Below are 20,577 nucleotides of genomic sequence, written 5' to 3'. Positions count from 1 at the left end.
GAACAAGGGGCCATAGCTTTAGGCTAAGGGGTATAGTTTTAAATCAGAGATAAGGAAGAATTACTTTTCTTAAAGGGTCGTGAATCTGTGGAATTAATTACCTCAGAATGCAGTGGATGCTGGGACGCTGAATAAATTTAAGGAGGAGATAGACAGATCTTTAATTAGTTCCTGGTTGAAAGGTTTTGGGGAGAGGGCAGGAAATTGGAATTGAGGCCGAAATGCGATCATCCATAACTGTATTGAATGGCGGGGAAGGCTCGAGGGGCTGAATTGCCTACTCCTGCTTCTAGTTCTTATGTTCTTAACTCAGGATGCTGTGTATCTTGAATGGGAACCAAAGGTTGGTTCTTCTCCCTTGCATCTGCTACGCTTGTTCTGTGTGGTAGAAATCATGAGTTTGGGAAATGGTGTTGAAGGGGCTTTGGTGAGTTCCTGCAGTTCACCATGTACATGGTACACACTGATCCCATTGGGTGTCCGTGTTGGGCACTGAATATTGAAGTTGGTGGGAAGGTTGGAGACTTCCTGACATCCACATCTTGACACCACTTTTGGGGTATGTTTTCTGCTTTGTAGAAACTAATGATGATGGAAATTGGGTTGGTTCATCGGCACTTTTCACCCTGTCTGATCCCCCACCCACACCATCCCCCCAGCAAAACTAGGATTCTTTTCCTAGACTTTCCACTCAAACGCATGCGCCAATCACCAAACCCGATGTCTACCATGAACCAGCCCAATTGGGCAAGATTTTAAAATGGAATTTATAAAACTGTCTTGAAATATCCACTCACATATTTAAGCATGTTAAAGGGTGCAATTCTATTAATACACAGAAAATGTGTTCATTCCAAAACTTAAGGATTTTAACAACAATATCAATCCATCCGCTGTGTGTAACATATTTTTCAAATGCTGAAACTTACTTGAAAAGAAGACAGGCCCTTTTTCTGGTTATATTGGAATGCAATAGTTATTGTCTTTGTAAATTAAAAAATCTGCATTGCAAACCCTTTAACACATGTCTGTTACAGTCCTCAATACCAAATGGCCAAGTTTATCTTTGGGGCCCTTTGGAAGGCCTGGAAACAATTGCACTACTTGTTAATTCACCCTGGGATGAGGTCAGTTTTGTGTGTGGAACCAGCTTTCTCTATGATTTCTTTTCAAAACAGACTTGCATTCACATAGTGCCCCACCTGTCTACAGGCGTGTCAAAGCACTCCGCAGCCTATAAAGTACTTTAGATGTATAGTGACTGCTGTCATGTTAGCCTTTGTTTAAATATAATTAGATAAGTATTCATTAAATACTCACTTTATAAATTGTATAACACAGAACAGGAAATCAGAATGTTGTTTAAGTGGAGAAACACTGCAGAACCTTGCAGTGCAGAGGGATATGGGTATCAATGTAAATGAGCAATGAAAATTTAGCTAGCTGGTAAAGCAAGCAATTCGAAAGGTAAATGGTATGTTGTCCTTTATTGCAAAGAGGATGAAGAAGACAAGTAGTGAAGTTTTTCTTCAACTCTACAGGCCATTTGTGAGACCAGACCTGGAGTACTATGCACATCTTTGGACTCCTTAAATAAACAGAGATTAATTTGCATTGGGGGCAATTCAGAGAGGGTTCACCAGGTTGATTCCTGGAATGAGCAGTTGATTAATGAAGCAATCTTGACCAGGTTGGGCCAATACTCATTCGAATTTAGAGGAATTAGAGGTGATGTCATTGAATCATTTAAGATTGTGAGGAGATTTGACTGGGTAGATGTTGAGGTGTTGCCTCTCTGGAGGAATCAGGAACGGGGGTTGGGTTCAAAGGACGGTAACTGCATGTGAGATGGAGATGAGGAGGATTTCTTTTGCAATGAGTGTCATTAATCTTTGAATTTCTTCACCCCAGAGAACAGTAGAGGTTGGGTTATTGAATATATTCAAGTTTGAGTTAGATAGAATTTGATCAACAAAGGAGTCAAAGGTTATAGGTGGCTGGCAGCGAAGTGGATTTTAGGCCACAATCAAATCAGTCAGAATCATATTGAATGGTGGAGCAGGCTTGAGGGGCCAAATGGCCAACTCCTGCTCCTTTTTTTCTGTTCTCATGTAATGCTGACAGTGTTTAACATGCAGGTTTTCAGAAGATGTAAACCACCAAGTGAAATAAGAGATTTTCATCCCCATTCTCCACTCATTCTCCTTCCACTCAAAGCCTGATGTCACTCTCAACCCCATTGTCTGATGTCCCCATATATTCACAGATGCTGACACTCCAGTCATCTTCTAAACCCACCCATTCCATTTCTCCATCTGTCCATTTCCAATTAATGCCTCCATTTTCCACTTGTCTGTCCTGAACATCACGCTCAGTGCTCTCTCCTTTGGAGCTTGAATATGGCCTTGAGCAGCAGAGGGGTAAAAGATGATAAATCAGGCCAGTTTGATTCACATTGTGTTCACAGTTCCAATGGGTGAGGGAAAATCCGATTGTGGAGAAAGGAGAGAACAGAAAAGGACTGACTGGAAGAGGCAGCAGTTAGGACAACCCAGAGCTGCGTATTGAAAACCAATCAGCACAACTGAAAAATGAACATCATTTCAATTAATGCGTAATATTGAAAATAATTTATTTGCAGTAAAGGCTCTCATTCTGTATAAAATTTTCCAGTTACAAAAAAAATTGCCTGTTCCCCAAAATCTTAATAAATATCATTAAATAAGTTATCGTGAAAAACTCACATCATACATTGTATAACACTGTAATATTTCATTGCATGAAGACATCACAACAATAAAGATCAATAAATTACAGTGGCTGAAATAGATTGAAAAGTTGGCCACTCAGGAGAGGAGAAATGGAAAGGTCAGTGTGGCTCAGGGTTTATCATTCTGCAAACCCATATTTTGAAAGCCTGACAGTAAATTACAGAGCCACCCACTGAAGCATTAGGATTACATCAGGGGAAAATGTCACAGCAATAAATATCAATAAATAAATAAATAATACAATTATGTCACTCATTGTTTTGTGATCAGTACAATAAAATATAAAATTTGTTACAAATATATATGGAAATATCTTTAAATTGAACGTCTTTAACATAAATATTCATTGCTCCCAGTTTGTAGTATATGTGTCTTTTTCAGTTTCTTCTGCTGATTTGTGCTATGATGAAAAGGAGCTGTTGTAAACGGGCCCTGGTCTCAGTGCGGATTATTTCCCAGGCACAGTCACTGAATTTCTGTAAAAGAAAATCATTCAGGGAAACTGATTAGAGAATGAACAGATTTCAAAATGGTGAAATGAACTACATGCCAGCAATCACACTGTCAATTATCAATTGACCTACCTCCTGTCTGAGAAACTTTTCCAGTTTCCTAAAGTAATTGTGAATGGCGGAGTTTCTCCTCATCTTGTGCTCTGATTCTGGTTTCCTGACACATTCTTCCAGCTCGCTGAGCTGCTGATCCAGGAGAAGCCGAAAATTCTCCACCTTGTCCTGGGCCCATGTGGCTGAACCCAGGTTCATGCTGTAGATCTTGCTGATGTGATGCAGGGTTTGATGAACAATCTGGATCCTGTCCTGTGCCTGTGTAAAATGTAGAGAATGACATTAGAGAAGACATGTTCTGCTTTAGTTTTAGAACAGGTTATGTTAAAGAACAAAAGACAAATCAAACTAAAAATGTTCAAAAGGGAAAAGATTAATTTTAGTGAGTTTAAGGGGGATCTGGCCCAGGTGTTTTTGAATCAAAGATTATTTTTTCCTTTATTCTTTCATGGGATGTGGGCATCATTGGCAAAGCCAGCATTTGATGCCCATCCCTAATTTCCCTTGAACTGAATATTTCAAAGGACAGTGGAAAGTCGAACTTGTGCCAAGAGTGTCATGTCAGTCAGGCCAGGAATAGATAGCAGGCTTCCTTTCTTAAAGGAATCAGTGAATCAGAGGGGCCTTTACAATGATCAATGATCGTTGCATGGTCAACATTACTGAGGCTCGTGTTGTATTCCACATTTATTGATTGAATTAAAATCCCACTAGCTGTATGGTGGGGTTTGAACTCATGTCCCCAGAGCATTAGGCTGAGCTATGATTTATTAAACCAATTCGAACTACCACTAAGCCACCATCTCCTCCAAAGGGCTACTAAGTCAAGAGATAAAGAACAGTTGAGGTTCTTTATAAGTGGGGATCTTATGGTTGCAGGCTGGACACCTTTCAATGCAGCAGAAAGGAAGGACATCCAAAGGTCAATGACCCAATAGCCAAAAGATGTAGAGATTAAAACAAAACAGAAAAAGAAGCCTTATGTTAAATAATAGGCTCTTAGTACAGTGAGAAACCAAGCTGACTACAGACAATATGGAGAAAAGTTACTAAAAGAAATGAGGAGTAAACAGAATGCATGAGAATTGATGAGCAGGTCACGTAAGAGGGAAGCTAAAAAATCTTTAATATGCATGTAAGTAAATGTTTGGTTGGGATGTTTAGTGAGCCAAATACAAGTATTCTTCCGAGATACAGGGGAGGAACTAAACCAGTTCTTGGAATTTGTCTTCACTTCACAAGCAGATGCTTCAAAAGTCACTGTGAAGGGGGAGTGAGTAGAGAAATTGGGTAGGACAAAAATAGATAAAGAGGAGGTACGTAAATTATTGACAGCACTCCGGGTAGGAAAGTCACCTGGTCTGGGTGGAATACAGCTGAGTTTGCTGAGCGAAATAAGGGTTCAGGTAGCAGAGCTTCTGGCCTTATTCTTCCAGTCCTCTTTAGACATGAGGGAGATGATGGCAGGGGAGCAGAAGATTTCTAGTAATTACATTCCATTCAAAAATGGATGAGGGATAAACCCAGTAACTACAGGCCAGATAATCCATTTTGGGATGTGGGAAACTTTCAGACACAGTAATCTCTGGAGGGGCAGGGAGAGCCTTGCTTCACCTTCTTTAAGGTAGGCCAGCCGTATTCAGTGCCAGTTAGGCACTTAAGTGGTTACCAGGATCAAGATACCAGGGGGTGGGTGGGATGGGGGTGGGGGTGACGGGGGAGGAGGGTGATGGTGAGGGCTGTAGTGGTGTAGGTGGAAATCCCTGTGGCTTTCACCACAGCCTGACATCTTCCTGATGCTGGGTTACTTGACCAGGTACTGACTACTGTTGAACGAAGGGCACCATGCCCTCAACCCCTTCTGGCAACAAAGAAGCAAATCTGACAGGGATTGCTCTTCGGAATTCCCACTTGGTGACTCCTCTGCCTGCTGCTAGTTGAATACAAGTGGCAAAGGGGCGAGATATTAACTGGGTCTCCTAGACCCTGCACCACTAGGTAACAGGAAGATTTTTTTCCTGTCTTGTTTATCCAAACCTGTCATAACCTTGTGTACATTTATCAAATGTGTCCTCAACCTCCTGTGCTGGAAATAAATGGTTACAATGCTAGATTTAGATGAGTAAATGTGAGGAGACTCGAGTGGAGCATAGTCACTGGCATGGACCGATTGGGCCGAATGGACTGTTTCTGTTCCACATTTCCGATCAACTGCCTCTTAGGAAAAAATAGGTTAGCAGGAACCAACTAACCAGCATTCATATATTCAAGAAAAATCATCTTTACCAAGCTTGATTGAGTTATGTGATAATGTAGCAGAGAGTGTTGATGAGGATTGTGCGCTGGATCTTGTGATGATTAGTCTTTTAAAAGTGTGCGTATGGATTTATTAACAAAATAGCAAAAGCAGATTCATTAATAACTTTCAAGAGAAAATTGGATAAATAGTCGGAGGAAAACTTCGCATTGTAATGGGAGATGAGAATGGGATTAATTTGAATAATTCATTCAAAGAGCCGCAGAGGTGTGATGACATCATTAGAAGATTCAGCGCGCTATTCGCATCAACACTCTCGGCTACATTATCACATAACTCAATCAAGTTTGGGAAAGATGTTTTTTCTTGAATATACGAATGCTGGTTAGTTCGTACCTACTAACCTATTTTTTTCTAAAAGGCAGTTGATAGGAAATGTGGCACAGAAACAGGCCATTCGGCCCAATCGGTCTCCTTCAAGCGCAGGATCATTTTATAATTCTGTGACCTATCCAGCCTGCGTGCTTCATGCCCCAAAGTCAATCAGTGCAGCTCAGGAGTGAGATATTTCGAGGAAGGCAAATTGTTAAGGGCAATAAGAAGATTAGAGGAAATTAGGTGGTTGAGGCAGTGAGATAAGTATAGGGAGTTAGATTAAGAAAAGTTGAGAAGTTTTCACGAAATCAATGATCCGAGGACAAAACGGATTCAACATCGCCCTCATCCTGATGACCACATTTGTGTCTGGCTGCATCAAGCTGTGCGTGGACCCTTGGAACGCAAACAGCAAATGCTGAGCTCCAACCTGTCCCCGGTGTCGCAAAGGATGGGACTGGCCTTGTTATCCTGAACACTGGAAGCATTTGGAACTTGCCTCACCACCTATCCCGTGTAGAAATGTTTAGGCAGAGAAACACCTTTGACAACAGGCCCATCAGGCAGTGGTCTGCACAGAATAATTCAGAGGCCGTCCAGGAAAAGGAGATGGGAGATTCAGTCGGAGGGTTAGAGGAATGGACTTAATATCAGGGAGGGAGATAGTTGGAGTTAAGGGGGTAGTGAGTGCGGTTAGAGAGAGTGATATAGTTCATGAGTGAGATAGCGAGTGAAATACAATAAGTGAGACCGCTGCCACTTCCACAATGGGTACAAATCACTCTAGTTCAAATTCCTGATGTGGAAGTTTCCGATCCGGTTGTTGATCTTACTTTGCATAAAAGCCCTGTGTGAATCAAATGAACCGAGTGTTCCTCACCTCTAATTCCTTCGAGAGTTTCACCAGGTTCAAGGGTTTGGTTTTCAGTGAGAGTCTCTGTCTTATACAGTGTCGGGGAAAGGGTCCGCCCTGAGAGGGGAAAACAATCGCTGTTACAATCAGCCCCAAAAACTCAAATACTGGAGAATCACAGACTATTCATTCCACAAAATGACAAATCGCAAAACCTTTCCCCTGATGTGACATTTCACAGCAAGCGGACACAATGTGATTCACCTCCCGCTCTGACTACAGGTTCAACTCACCATTGCATTCAGTTTGCTGAGAGTCTCTGTGTTGAGAACTTGCTGTAACTGCAGCCTCTCACATCCAAGACTGAGAGTCCCGGACAAGGAGAGCAACACCATCCAAAATCGCCAAATATTCGCCAAAGCCATGATCAAGCGACCCAGATTGAAACACCCCGAGCTGAGGATCAGACACTGACCGGATCTGGGTTCAACTTCGAACAACGGTTCTTCTGAAGTGAATGAAACACCGGGAGTGGGAAAGCTGCCGCTTGTGAAGCCGGAGCAAGCGCCTGAATGTCCAGTCCTGTGTGTGTGTGTGAATTGTGCTGGGAGGAGCCGTGGCTGTGAAGAGGGGGGACTGGCGATGTTGCTATTACCTTCGAAAAGCGAAATCTGGTTGCGGGAGTTTTGGAAGGACTTCAGGAGAGGATGAATTTGTCTGCTCCCTGTTTGAGGTAAGGAATCTGAAAGCTGGAGATTCCTGAAACAGTGACTGGAAGATGCCCGGGAGAAAATCACAAACCGCACTCGGTTCCAGGTCAACCTTCCAACAATTTGGATCAATATTATTCATAAGGCTTTGGGAGAATTGTAATGTTTCCTCCAAATTGAACGGATTTGCATTAAGGGGGCATTAAAGGAGCATTTGGTTAGATTGTTCGATTATAAAGCTGTTCGTGTTCTTGCGTTCTCTGCCTGTAGGCAGATTCGACCCATTGCACTGCAAGATCTCCATAAGGTGATAGTCAAATTAATAAATTACATTCAAGATGCCCGTGACATATGTAAACTATTCTCCTCCTTCTCGCCCTGTCCGCAACCTTTGACATGGTCGACATGAACATCAGAATTCAACTTTCTCCACCATGGACCTGCTGGTTGGGGATACACTGCCTGGCTCCCACTGTTCAAATACAGTCTTTAAAACCCCAGAATGGCATCTCTTCTCCACCATCACCCACCCAGCCCCAACCTTTAGCCTCTGTGCCCCCAAGGACCTATCTTTGGTCCCTTGCTATTTCTCATCAACATGCCGCCCCTCGGGGAGATCAAACAAAACACAGCGTCAGTCTCCTGGGTAAGAAATGCTTGACTTTACAGCCCTCATCGTCATTTTCTAATCACTCCAGGCCCTAAACACTCCCTATCTCCGTAATCACATTCAGCCGTTCAACCTTCCGAGATACCAGCTCTCCTCTAATTCTACCGTCTCCGCAATCCCCACTTCAACTGTTCCACCATTGGGGGCTATCCCTTCACCTGCCGAACTCTCAATCTCGTTAATTTTTGACCGAAACCTCTCTGACTCTTTCCCCTTATTTTGCCATTAAAACACTCCTTAAAATCAACTTCTTTGACCAAGCTTTTAGTCACCTGCTTTAATATCTTCTCCTGTGACTTGGCATCAGTTGTCTACAGTATCACAATGTCTTCACACTGCAGAAAAAGGCCATTTGGCCCATCGAGTCTACATTGGTTCTCTGAAAGAGCATTCAACATAGTTGCACTCCTCTGCCTTATCCCTGTAACCTTGCACATTCTCTCCCTATTCAGGTAGAAATCCAATTCCCTGTTCAATGCCTCGATCGAACCTGCCCCCAACACACTTTCAGGAAGTTTGTCCCAGACTCCAACCACCTTCTAGGTTCAAATACTTTTCCTCACATCACATTTACCCCTTTTGCCAACTATTTTGAACCAGTGCCCTCTAGCTATTGATGTTCACTTTAGTGGAAACGGTTTCTCATTATTTACCCTGTCCATACCCCCCAGGGACTTGAGTCCCTCAATCAAGTGTCTTCTCCACCATCTTTTCTGCAAGGAAAGCAGTGACACCCTCTCCAATCCATCTACATACCTACAGTTCTTTATCCCGGGAATCATTTTGTGAATCTCCTCTGTGCTCTCACCAATGCCTCACATCCTTCCTCAAGTATGGTGCGAAGAACTGGACACAGTACTCGAGATGACGCCTAAATGGAGTGTTATACAAGTTCGACATGACCTCTTTTCTCTTGCACTCAATGTCCCTATTAATGAAGCCTAAGCTACTATATGCTTTTTAACTGCTCTCTCAATATGCACTGCCATTTTTATTGACCAATCCGCATATACACCGAGGTTCCTCTGTTCCAACACCTCCTGTACAGTCACTCCCTTCAATGTATACCGTCTCTCCTTACCTTTCCTGCCAAAACGTATCACCACACAGTTCTCTGCATTGAACTTCATCTGCCACTTGTCTGCCCAATCCACCAACATGTCTATGTCCTTTTGAAGTTCAACACTATCCGCATCACAGTCGACAACATTTTCAACTTCGTATCATCGGCAAAGTTTGAAATCTTGCTGTGCCCTCCACGACAAATGTTGCTGTATAACATTCCCGTGAGGCACCTCGAGACCTTAAAGTCGCTCTGTCATTCTGAATGGTTGTTACTGATGGGCTGTCTCTGATTTGCCCCCTTTCCCCTGTCAGGGTCACATTCCGCTTCTTCCGTCACTGAGTGCCCTCATCCTCAATGTCTGCTTTCCAATTTCCTCTCAGATCCCATTTGTTCCTTCACCAAGATTCAGAATTATTCTCTCCTGGATGCTGATTCCCTCTCTCCCCTCAACATAATTACCGACTCTGTGTTTTGTGTTCAACTCACCATTGCATTCAGTTTGCTGAGAGTCTCTGTGTTGAGAACTTGCTGTAACTGCAGCTTCTCACATCCCAGACTGAGGGTCCCGGACAAGAAGAGCAACACCATCCAAAATCTCCAGATACTCGCCAAAGCCATGATCAAGCGACCCAGAGTGAAACACCGATGTGAAAGGTGAGAAACCGACGGCGTCGTGGTTCCGCGGCGAAAACGGTTCTTCTGAGCGGAATTAAACTCGGAAAGTCGAATCGGAGCCGCTTGTGATCCGGGAGCGAGCGCCTGTGCTGCCGAACGGTGTGAGTGTGGAGTGTGCTCGGTGCTCTCACTGGCACTGCCATGCTGTCGGCTTTAATGTGTGGCATTACATTCGAAAAGTGAAAATAGGCTCAAAGATTTTTGGAAAAGCTGCGGGAAATCAATAGTTTGTCCGGTGTCTTTCTGAGGTCAGGAATCTAAAAGCTGGAGATTCCGGAAGCAGCGAGTGGAAAATCCCCTGTTGAAAATCGCAGGCAGCGCTCGGTTCCAGCTCAGTGTTGTGTGTCTTCAGCTCACCTGGGACACAAAGGTGGTGTAGAGGGAGGCACTGAATTGGGGGGAGTGTGAACATGTATCATCCGGGTTTTATCATCCGGATTATAGAGAGAGTGACAGCGGTAATCCGGTGCGGCGGTTTTTAGTGCTGACATTGGGCCCCATGAAGAGCGATTCCCTTTGAAATCTAGTGTCCCCGCGGTGTGTTCACATGGCGCTTGTCCTGTTCACACTTCACAGGTTGGACATTGCAGAGAGCTCGGCTCACAGCCCAGGGACACCGCTTCATGGAGACTGACTCCGCTCCGATTGGCCTGCCCCACAATCTACTCTTTAACTGGGAGAAGGTTCTCATTTCTCGGTTGTTTTCTGGAGCCATTTTAGGATTAGGGTTGAAAGAATATTTGATCTGCTCCGATTCTGAGTCCGAAATTGATCCCGCTCTCTTTTCCTTCATCCTTTCTTTCTTGTCTCTCTCCCGGGAAAGTGTCCGTGTCACTTTCTCTCTGCAAATTAACCTGGTGTGAATTTCATCCAAAAGCGAAAGTGCCTGAAGGAAAGTGACGTGTTTTGTCATTTCCGAAAGGGAGGAGAGTTTGTAAAGAGGGTGGATCAGACTGAGAGGGGTGAGGAGCAGTTGGAAAAAGCATTGGGGTATTCGGTAAATGCCCGGGTACATAGGGAATGTCACCAAATCCCTCTCAACTGGAAGTGTCACCAAAATCTACCGTCCGGGTGGATGTGGGAGCGGGATCCCACATTCCCAGCTGGAGACAGGAGAGAAACTGCAATTTACAACAATGCTGTTATTGGCGAATAAAGCAGTGGGAATTGTAATTATTGGAGGCGGAGGCGGAAGGAGGGTCAGGGAACTGAAGGAAGAATATTGAAAGCACTGACGAGTGACATTAATGGAAATAGAAAGGATCCCGCTCCCACATCCGTAGGGGAGCGTGTGCATCTTTACCTTACAAAAATCTGCGGCCCATTCACAGCTACTTTTGCACAATTTGGCTTCATTTTTTTCCTTGATGGGACGCGGGCGTCTCTGGAAAGGCCAGAATTTGTTGCTTCTCCCTAATTACCCGACAGAAGGTGGTGATGAACCGTACCATTGAACCCCTGAACTGCTGCCGTTCATGTGGAGTACGTGAATTTACAGAGGTGTTGGGAAGGGTTTTCCAGGAGTGTTAGACTGTAACAGTGAAGAAATGGTGATGTGGTCGCAAGTCAGTATGCTTGTCGCTTGAATAGGAAGCAAACTTTGGTGCTGGTCCCTTGCGTCTCCTACCCTTGTTCTTCTTGGTGGTAGAATTCGTGATTTTGGGAATTGGTGTTGAAGGGGCTTCGGTGAGTTCCTGCAGTTCACCATGTACATGGTACACACTGATCCCAGTGTGTGTCGGTGGTGGGCAGTAAATATTGAAGTTGGTTGGAGCGTTGTAGACTTCCTGAAGTCCACATCTTGATACCACTTTTGGGGTTGGTTCATCCCCACTTTTAACTCTGACTGACCCCTAGCCACCACCCCACCACCCCCCCCCCCCCCCACCCCCACCCCCAGCAAAAGTGGGATTCTTTTCCTAGACTTTCCAGTCAAATGCATTTGGTAACCCACAAACCATGAACCAGCACAATTAGGCAGGATATCAAAAATGGATTTTGTAAAGCTGTCTTGAAATATCTATTTACATATTGAAGCGTGTTAATCGGTGCAGTTTTAATAATACACAGGAAATATGTTAATTCCAATACTTATGAATTTTAATCACAGGACCAACCCACCTGCTGTGCGTAACATTCATTTCAAATACTGAAATTTACTTGAAAAGAAGATAGGTACATTTCATGGTTATATTGGAATGCAATAGTTATTGTCTTTGTAAATTAAAAAAAGTTGCATTGCAAACACTTTAACACATGTCTGTTGCTGTCCTCAAACCCGAATCATCCAGTTTATTTTTGGGGCCCTTTGAGAGGCCTGTAAACAACTGCACTGCTGATAAATTCACCCTGGGGTGAGGTCAGTTTTGTGTGTAGTGCCAGCTTTCTCTACGATATATTTTTTCAAAGCAGGCTTGCATTAACATTGTGCCCTTCCTGATCACAGGTGTCTCAAAGCACTCAACAGTTTATAAAGTACTTTCGATGTGACTGATGTAATGTAGGACACAAGTTAGACTTTGCTGTGCCCAGCAGAAAATCAGAACGTTGTTTCAATGGAGAAAGAACACCGAATCTTTTAGTGCAGAGGGATCTGGGTGTCCTTGGAACTGAGCAATGAAAATTTAGCAAACAGGTAGAGCAAGTAATTGGAAAGGTAAATGGTATGTTGTCCTTTATTGCAAGAGGATGAAGAATACAAATAGGGAAGTTTTGCTTCAACTCTACAGGCCATTTGTGAGACCAGACCTGTAGTACTATGTACAGCTTTGGTCTCCTTATTTATTCAGGGATTAATTGCATTGGAGACACTTCAGAGAGGGTTCAGCAGGTTCATTCCTGAAAAGAGAAGTTGGTTTATGAAGCAGTTTTGACCAGGTGGAGCCTATACTCCTTCGAGTTTTGAAGAACAAGAGGTGATGTCATTGAATTATTTAAGATTGTGTGGATATTTGACAGGGTAGATGTTGAGGTGTTTCCACTCTGGGGGAATCTGTAACTGGGGAGCACAGTTTCAAAATACAGCAACTGAATGTGAGACAGAGTTGAGGAGGATTTCTTTTGCGCCAAGTGTCATTAATCTTTGAAAGTCTCCACCTCAGAGAACAGTGGAGGTCGGGTTATTGAATATATTGAAGCCTGAGTTAGATGGGATTGATCAACAAAGGAGTCAAAGGTTATAGGTGGCAGGCAGGGGAGTAGATTTAAGGCCACAATCAGATCAGTCGGAATCTCATTCAATGGTGGAGCAGGCTTGACTGGCCAAGAGGACTACTTCTCTTTTTTTTCTGTTCTTATGTAATGCAGACAGTATTTATCATATAGATGTTCGGAAGGTGTAAACCACCTTGCGAAATAAATGATTTTCATCCCCACTCTTCACTCATTCTCCTTCCTACTCATTGCCTGATGTCACTCTCAACCCCATTGTCTGATGTCCCCATATATTCACAGAGGCTGACACTCCAGTCATCTTCTATGCCCACCCATTCAATTTCTCCATCTGTCCATTTCTAATTTATGCCTCTATTTTCCACTTGTCTCCTGAACATCACGCTCAGTCCTCTCTCCTTTGGAGCCAGAATGTGACATTGAGAAGCAGGGGGGTAAAAGATGATATATCAGCGCAGTTAGGTTCACAATACATTCACAGTTTCAATGGGTGAGGGAAAATCTGATTGTGGAGAAAGGAGAGGAGAACAGAGAAGGACTGACAGGAAGAGGCAGCAGGTGGGAGAATCCATAGCATTTATACTGAGTATGGAAAGCCAACAGATAAAACCAAAAAATAAAACATCATTCCAGTCAATGCGTAATATTGAAAACAATTTATTTGCAGCAAAGGCTCTCATTCTATATAAAACCTTCCAGTTACAAAAAACTTTATGTGTTCCCCAACTCTTAATAAATATCAATAAATAAATTATCATTAAAATTCACATTACACTTTAAATAACATGTAACATTTCATTACATGAAGACATCACAACAATAAAGATCAATAAATTACATTCGCTGAAACAGAATGAAAAGTTGGCCACTTAGGAGAGGAGAAATGGAAAGGACAGTGCGGCCCTGGGTTTCTAGGTTTGCAAACCCATATCTTGAAAGTCTGACAGTAAATTCCAGAGCAGACACTCCACCCACTGAAGTGTTAGGAATATATCAGAGGAAAATGTCATAGCAATAAATATCATTAAATAAATAAATAAAATAAATAATCCCATCATGTCACTCATTGTTCTGTCATCAGTACAATAAAATATAAAATTTGATACAAATATATATATAAATAGCTTTATGTTAAAATTTTTTCAAAATAAATATTCATTGTTCCCAGTCTGTGCTAAACATGTCTTTCTCAGTTTCTTCTGCTGATTTGTGCTATGATGAAAAGGAGCTGTTGTAAGCGGGCCCTGGTCTCAGTGTGGATTATTTCCCAGGCACAGTCACTGAATTTCTGAAAAAGAAAGTTATTCAGGGAAACCGATTAGAGAATGAGCAGATTTCAATGTGGTGAAATGAACTACATGCCAGCAATCACATTGTCATTTATCAATTGACCTACCTCCTGTTTGAGAAACTTTTCCAGTTTCCTAAAGTAATTGTGAATGGCAGAGTTTCTCCTCATCTTGTGCTCTGATCCTGGTTTCCTGATACATTCTTCCAACTCACCGAGCTGCCGATCCAGGAGAAGCCGGAGATTTTCAACCTTGTCCCGGGCCCATGTGACTGAACCCAGGTTCATGCTGTAGATCTTGCTGATGTGACGCAGGGTTTGATGGACAATCTGGATCCTGTCTTGAGTCTGTGTATAATGTGGAGAATGACATTAGGGAAGACATGTTCACCTGTAGTTTTAGAACAGACTATGTTAAAGAACAAAATACAAATAGAGCTAAAAATGTTCAAAAGGGGGACGATTAATTTTAGTGTGTTTAAAGGGGATCTGGCCCAGGTGTATTTGAATCAAGGATTCTTTTTTCGTTTATTCTTTCATGGGATGTGGGCATCACTTTCAAAGCCAGCATTAGATGCCCATCAATAATGTCCCTTGAACTGAATATTTCAAAGGACAGTGAAGATTCGACCATGTGCTGAGAGTGACATGTCATCCAGGCCAGGTGCAAAAGTCACGTTTCCTTTCTTAAAAAGCATTAGTGAATCAGAAGTGTTTTACAAAGATCCATGACAGTTGCATGGTCAGTATTACTGAGACTAATGTTATGATTCCACATTTTTTGATTGAATTAAAATTCCACCAGCTGTGTGATGAGGCATGAACTCAGGTATCCAGAGCATTAGCCTAGCCCACGAATTATTAAACCTGTGATTCTACCACTAAGCCACCATCTCCTTTTAAATAGTGCTTCCTCAGGAGAAAAGGAGCATTTGAGGCTCTTTTTAAGTGGAGTTGTTATGGTTGCAGACTGGACTCCTTTGGATGAAATAGAAATGAATGACATCCAAAGGTAAATTACGTCATCACCAAAAAATGTAGAGATTAAATCAGAACAGAAAACGAAGTCTTATGTGAAACATTAGGCTCTTAGCACAGTGTGGAACCAAGCTTAATGGAGCCAATATTGAGAAATGTTATCAAAAGAAATGAGGAGTAAACAGAATGCATGAGAATTGATGAGCAGGTCACGTAAGAGGGAAGCTAAAACCTTTAATAAGCATGTAAGTAAATGGTTGTGATGATTAGTGAGCAAAAAAATAAATGTTCTAGTGGGAAACAAAGGACATGGCTGAGGATCTAAACTAATTCTTGGAATTTGTCTTCACTTCACAAGCAGATGCTTCAAAAGTCACAGTGAAGGGGGAGCGAGTAGAGAAATTGGGTAGGATAAAAATAGATAAAGAGGAGGTATTTAATATATTGGCAGCACTCAGGTTAGGAAAATCGCCTGGCTAAGATGGCTGAGGAAAGCAAGGGTTGAGATAACACTTCTGGCCGCATTCCTCCAGTCCTCTTTACGTATGAGGGACATGATGGCAGCGGACCAGAAGATTTCAAATACTTAAATCCCATTTAAAAATGGAAGAGGGATAAACCCAACAACTACAGGCCAGTTAGTGCATTTTGGGTGGTAGGAAACTTTCAGACACTATAATCTCTGGGGAGACATCTTTACCATCAAATCATCTTTGCCAAACTTGATTGAGTTATGTGATAATGTAGCAGAAAGTGTTGATGAGGTTTGTGCGCTGGATCTTGTAATGATTCGTCTTTTAAAAGTGTGCGTATGGATTGATTTACAAAACAGCAAAAGCAGATTCAATAATAACTTTCAACAGAGAATTGGATAAATAGAGGAAGAGGAAAATTTTGCATTGTTATGACGGATGAACGTGGGATTAATTTGAATCATCTTTCATAGAGCTGCAGAAGTATGATGACATCATCAGAAGATCCAGCGTACTAATCTCATGAACACTATCTGCTACATTATCACATAACTCAATCAAGTTTGGGAAAGATGATTTTTCTTGAATATATGAATTCTGGTTAGTGCGTACCTATTAACATATATTTTCCACCAGGTAGTTGATCGGAAATGTGGCACAGAAACAGGCCATTCGGCCCAATCGGTCTCCTTCAGGACAAGATCATTCTATGAGTCCATGAATCACCCTGCCTGCATGGTTCATGCCCCAAATTCAATCAGTGCAGCCCAGGAGGGAGATGTTTCGAGGAGGCAAATTGTTAATGGGAATAAGATGATTAGAGGAAGTGAGGTGGTTAGAGGCAGTGAGATAATTATAGCGTGTTAGGTTGAGAAAAGTTGAGAAGTTTTCACGAAGTCAATGATCAGAGGACAAAACGCACTCAACATCGCCCTCATCCTGATGACTACATTTGTGTCTGGCTGCATCAAGCTGTGTGTGGACATTTGGAACGCAAAGTATAAGTGCTGAGCTCCAACCTGTCCCAGGTGTTGCAATGGATGGGACTGGCCTTGTTGTCGGGAACACTCGAAGCCTTTGGAACTTGCCTCACCACCTATACCGTATAGAAATGTTTAGGCAGAGAAACACCTTTGACAACAGGCCCATTTTGCAGTGGTCTGCACAGAATAATCTAGAGACCCTGCAGGAAAAGGAGATGGGAGCTCCAGTCGGATGGTTCCCAGAGCAGGTGGTTAGAGGGAGGGACATAATATCAGGGAGGGAGATCGTTGGAGTTAAGGGGGTAGTGAGTGCGGTTAGAGACAGTGATATGTTTCATGAGTGAGATAGCGAGTGAAATACAATAAGTGAGACTGCCGCCACATTCACAATGGGAACAAATCATTCTATTTCAAATTTCTGATGTGGAGGATTCCGATCCGGTTGTTGATATTACTTTGTATAAAAGCCCTGTGTGAATCAAATGAATCGAGTATTCACTCACCTCTAATTCCTTCGAGAGTTTCACCAGGTTCAAAGGTTTGGCTTTCAGTGAGAGTCTCTGTCTTATACAGTGGCGGGGAAAGGGTCCGCCCTGAGAGGGGAAAACAATCACTGTTACAATCAGCCCCAAAAACTCAAATACTGGAGAATCACAGACTATTCATTGCACAAAATGACAAATCGCAAAACATTTCCCCTGATGTGACATTTCACAGCAAGCGGACAAAATGTGATTCACCTCCTGCTCTGACTGCAGGTTCAACTCACCATTGCATTCAGTTTGCTGAGAGTCTCTGTGTTGAGAACTTGCTGTAATTGCAGCCTCTCACATCCCAGACTGAGGGTGCCGGACAAGAAGAGCAACATCATCCAAAATCTCCAGATACTCGCCAAAGCCATGATCAAGCGACCCAGAGTGATTCACCAATGTGAAAGATGAGAAACCGGCGGCTTCGTGGTTCCGCGGCGAAAACGGTTCTTGTGAGCGGATTTAAACACGGAAAGTCGAATCGGAGCCGCTTGTGATCCGGGAGCGAGCGCCTGTGCTGCCGAACGGTGTGAGTGTGGAGTGTGCTCGGTGCTCTCACTGGCACTGCCATGCTGTCGGCTTTAATGTGTGGCATTACATTCGAAAAGTGAAAATGGGCTCGAGGATTTTTGGAAAAGCTGCGGGAGATCAATAGTTTGTCCGGTTTCTTTCTGAGGTCAGGAATCTAAAAGCTGGAGATTCCGGAAGCAGCGAGTGGAAAATCCCCGGTTGAAAATCACAGGCAGCGCTCGGTTCCAGCTCAGTGTTGTGTGTCTTCAGCTCACCTGGGGCACGAAGGTGGTGTAGAGGGAGGCTCTGAATTGAGGGGAGTGTGAACATGCATCGGGGGCTGGATTTTATCATCCGGGTTATAGAGAGAGTGACAGCGGTAATCCGGTGCGGCGGCTTTTCGTGCTGACATTGGGCCCCATGAAGAGCGATTCCCTTTGAAATCCACTGTGTCCCCGCGGTGTGTTCACATGGCGCTTGTCCTGTTCACACTTCACAGGTTGGACATTGCAGAGATCTCGGCTCACAGCCCAGGGACACCGCTTCATGGAGACTGACTCCGCTCCGATTGGTCTGTCCCACAATCTGCTCTTTAACTGGGATAAGTTTCTCATTTCTCGGTTGTTTTCTGGAGCCATTTTAGGATTAGGATTGAAAGAATATTTGATCTGCTCCGATTCTGAGTCCGAAAGTGATCCCGCTCTCTTTTCTTTCATCCTTTCTTTCTTGTCTCTCTCCCAGGAAAGTGTCCGTGTCACTTTCTCTCTGCAAGTTAACATGGAGTCAATTTCATTCCAAAGCGAAAGTGCCTGAAGGAAAGTGACGTGTTTTGTCATTTCCGAAAGGGAGGAGAGTTTGTAAAGAGGGTGGATCAGACTGAGAGGGGTGAGGGGCAGTTGGGAAAGTCTTTGGGGTATTCGGTAAATGCCCGGGTACATAGGGAATGTCACCAAATCCCTCTCAGCTGGAAGTGTCACCAAAATCTACAGTCCGGGTGGATGTGGGACCGGATCCCACATTCCCCAGCTGGAGACAGGAGAGAATCTGCAATTTACAGCAAAGCTGTTATTGGCGAATAAAACAGTGGGAATTGTAATTATTGGAGGCGGAGGCGGAAGGAGGGTCAGAGAACTGAAGGAAGAATTTAAAAGCACTGGCGAGTGACATTAATGGAAATAGGAAGGACCTACGGCAGCGTGTGAATCTTTACCGTACAAAAATCTGCGGCCCATTCACAGCTACTTTTGCATAATGTGGCTTCATTTTTTCCTTGATGGGACGTGGGCGTCTCTGGCAAAGCCAGAATATGTTGCTCCTCCCTAATTACCCGACAGAAGGTGATGATGAACCGCCCCCTTGATCTCCTGAACTGCTGCCGTTCAGGTGGTGTACGTGAATTTACAGAGGTGTTGGCAAGGGTTTTCCAGCCGTGTTAGTCAGTAACAGTGAAGAAATTGTGATATGGTTCCAAGTCAGTATGCTTGTCGCTTGAATCAGAAGCAATCTTTGGTGCTGGTCCCTTGCGTGTGCTACCCTTGTTCTTCTGGGTGGTAGAAGTCCTGAGTTTGGGAATTGGTGTTGAAGGGGCTTTGGTGAGTTCCTGCAGTTCATCATGTACATGGCACACACGGATCCCAGTGTGTGTCGGTGGTGGGCAGTAAATATTGAAGTTGTTTGGAGCGTTGTAGACTTCCTGACGTCAACATCTTGATAGCACTTTTGGGGTCGATTTTCTGTTTTGTAGAAATTAATGGTGATGGAAATTGGGTTGATTCATCCCCACTTTTCACCCTGTCTGACCTCTACCCACACATCCCACCCACCCCCCATCCGCCCCCCACCCCCCTCCCCCAGCAAAACTGGGATTCTTTTCCTGGACTTTCCACTCAAACGCATTTGCCAATCACCAAATCCGATATCTACCATGAACCAGCACATTTGGTCAGGATTTTAAAATCGATTTTGAAAAGCTGTCTTGGAATAACCATTTACATATTGAAGCGCGTTGATCGATGCAGTTTTATTATTACACATAAAATATGTTCATTCCTAAACTTATGGATTTTAACGACAGGACCAACCCACCTGCTGTCCGTAACATTCATTTCAAACACTGAAACTTACTTGAAAAGGAGTTAGGTACATTTCATGGTTATATTGGAATGCAATAGTTATTGTCTTTGTAAATTAAAAAAAAGTTGCACTGCAAACCCTTTGACCCATGTCTGTTGCTGTCCTCAGACCCAAATCATCCAGTTTATTTTTGGGCGCCCTTTGCTAGACCTGTAAACAACTGTACTGCTGATAAATTCACCCTGGAGTGAGGTCAGTTTTGTGTGTACGGCCAGCTTTCTCCATGATATTTTTTATCAAAATAGGCTTGCGTTCACATTGTGCCCTTCCTCACCACAGGTGTCTCAAAGCACTCAACAGCTTATAAAGTACTTTAGATGTATCGCGACTGATGTAATGTCAGACACAAGTTAGCCTTTGTTGTGCCCAGCAGAAAATCAGAATGTTGTTTAAATGGAGAAAGACCACAGAATCTTGCAGTACAGAGGGATCTGGGTGTCCTTGGAACTGAGCAATGAAAATTTAGCAAACAGGGGCAGCAAGTAATTGAGAAGGGAATTGGTATGTTGTCCTTTATTGGAAAGAGGATGAAGAATACAACTAGGGATACTTTGCTTCAACTCTACAG

General features: G+C 43.3%; 2 protein-coding genes across 2 annotated transcripts; both read right to left on the bottom strand.

The window, feature by feature from the left end:
- Window positions 1-2,861: 2,861 nt before the first annotated feature.
- On the bottom strand, window positions 2,862-10,791 carry LOC121269172 (interferon alpha-F-like). The gene is made up of 4 exons (XM_041173694.1): window positions 9,755-10,791; window positions 6,850-6,939; window positions 3,356-3,595; window positions 2,862-3,247 (listed from the first exon to the last, which is right to left on the bottom strand). Exons 1-4 carry the CDS (start codon window positions 9,884-9,886, stop codon window positions 3,149-3,151), a joined length of 561 nt encoding a protein of 186 aa, XP_041029628.1. The 5' UTR covers window positions 9,887-10,791; the 3' UTR covers window positions 2,862-3,148.
- A 2,967-nt stretch (window positions 10,792-13,758) lies between these two features.
- LOC121269115 (interferon alpha-F-like) lies at window positions 13,759-18,676 on the bottom strand. The gene is made up of 4 exons (XM_041173586.1): window positions 17,606-18,676; window positions 17,340-17,429; window positions 14,511-14,750; window positions 13,759-14,402 (listed from the first exon to the last, which is right to left on the bottom strand). Exons 1-4 carry the CDS (start codon window positions 17,735-17,737, stop codon window positions 14,304-14,306), a joined length of 561 nt encoding a protein of 186 aa, XP_041029520.1. The 5' UTR covers window positions 17,738-18,676; the 3' UTR covers window positions 13,759-14,303.
- Between the last annotated feature and the right edge of the window lie 1,901 nt (window positions 18,677-20,577).

Source organism: Carcharodon carcharias, chromosome 23, assembly GCF_017639515.1.
Source record: "Carcharodon carcharias isolate sCarCar2 chromosome 23, sCarCar2.pri, whole genome shotgun sequence".
NCBI classification, from domain to species: Eukaryota; Metazoa; Chordata; class Chondrichthyes; order Lamniformes; family Lamnidae; genus Carcharodon; species Carcharodon carcharias.
This window is presented reverse-complemented; position numbering and strand designations above follow the sequence as displayed.